Consider the following 1,669-nt stretch of genomic DNA (forward strand, 5'->3'; position numbering starts at 1 on the left):
TTTTTTTTTTGAGATGGAGTCTTGCTCTGTCACCCAGGCTGGAATGCATAGGCACAATCTCGGCTCACTGCAACCTCCAACCCTGGGGTTCAAGCGAATCTCCTGCCTCAGCCTCCCAAGTAGCTGGGATTACAGGCGTGTGCTACCATGCCTGGCTAATTTTTGTATTTTTAGTAGAGACGGGTTTTCACCATGTTGTCCAGGCCGGTCTCAAACTCCTGACCTCAGGTGATCCACCTGCCTCAGCCTCCCAAAGTGCTGGGATTACAGGCGTGAGCCACCGCGCCTGGCCGCAAACAACTTAAAACATAATGAAAGACACAGAAGGGCTAAGGAAGATCCATCCTTTGGTGCTGTGCTCTACAGTCTTGTAGTAACCCTCCACAGGAATGGCTTACAACACACGTGACAGTTTTGCAAATCTGTATGGTCACAGATGTAAGCAACATTGAAACATGGTAAAAACATAAGCTGCTTAGCCATTTACACAGAACTGACAAAGTTGATTACACCATAAATACCTTAGCACCTTAAGAGTCTCTTTCCACTCCTTCTGAAGACTTTCCCATGTATCGACTTCCACCCATTTGGAATTCTTGGTGGCAAGTTCTGCCATGATGACCCGGTGATACGCAGGAATGAGTCCTTTCTTCTTGTAGGCATCACCAACAGGAGAGATGATGCCTTTGACAACTGTGTATCTTCCTGGATAAAGAGTTAGGTTTCACACTAGGTATAACAAATTCAATTTTATACACGATCAATATTATTTGTTTTGTTTTGTTTGTTGAGACAGAGTCTTGCTCTGTTCCCCAGGCTGCACTGGCGTGATCTCGGCTCACTGCAACCTCTGCCTCCTAGGTCGAAGCGATTCTGACTCAGCCTCCCAAGCAGCTGGGATTACAGGCGCGCATCACCATGCTGGCTGATTTTTGTATTTTTAGTAGAGACGGGGTTTTTACCATGTTAGCCAAGAGGTCTCCAACTCCTGACCTCAAGTGATCTGCCTGCCTCAGCCTCCCAAAGTGCTGGGACTACAGGCATGGTCACCATGCCTGGCCAATATTGTTTTATAATCACAGATTCTCTTTCTTTAGGGATTTCAGCTTATTAGCTGAATGATCAATTAATTGACTGAAATTATGGTAAAATAAACCCGAGTGTACAGTTCTATGATATTAAGTACAAACACGCTGTTGTGCAACCATTGCTCCTATCCATCTCCAGAATTTTCTCATCTTCCCCAACTGGAACTCTGTACCTCACCTCATTCCCCTATACAGTTAAATTTCTATTGATATTGCCAAATTGCTTTGTAAAAAGCCTTAATTTGTATTGTCTACCTAGATGTATGCAAAAGCCTATTTCTCAATGTCATAGGCAAATAGTGAGCTTTAGCAGCCATCCATCCATCTACCTATCAGCATATTATATGATCACTTATGTAACAAAAAAATCGAGGCCAGGTGTGGTGGCTCACATCTGTAATCCCAGTGCTTTGGGAGACCGAGGCAGAAGAATCACTTGAGCCCAGGAGCTCAACACCAACATGGGCAAAATAGTGGGACCCAGTTTCTACAAAAAATTTAAAAATTAGCCAGATGTAGTGGCATGCCTGTAGTCATAGCTACTTAGGAGCCTGAGGCAGGCGGCTCACTTGAGCCCGGGA

The 1,669-nt window shown here is 44.8% G+C and overlaps 1 protein-coding gene across 1 annotated transcript in view; it reads right to left on the bottom strand.

The window, feature by feature from the left end:
- The window catches only part of NMNAT1 (nicotinamide nucleotide adenylyltransferase 1), a gene marked incomplete at its 5' end in the record, with an annotated part of 16,278 nt that extends 15,573 nt beyond the window's left edge, over positions 1–705 (bottom strand). Inside the window, one exon of the mRNA XM_011996642.1 lies at positions 522–705. Within this exon, the coding sequence (XP_011852032.1) occupies positions 522–705 (184 nt within the window). The remainder of the gene's footprint in view (positions 1–521) is intronic.
- Between the last annotated feature and the right edge of the window lie 964 nt (positions 706–1,669).

This window comes from Mandrillus leucophaeus, unplaced genomic scaffold (assembly GCF_000951045.1).
Source record: "Mandrillus leucophaeus isolate KB7577 unplaced genomic scaffold, Mleu.le_1.0 Scaffold52, whole genome shotgun sequence".
NCBI lineage: Eukaryota > Metazoa > Chordata > Mammalia > Primates > Cercopithecidae > Mandrillus > Mandrillus leucophaeus.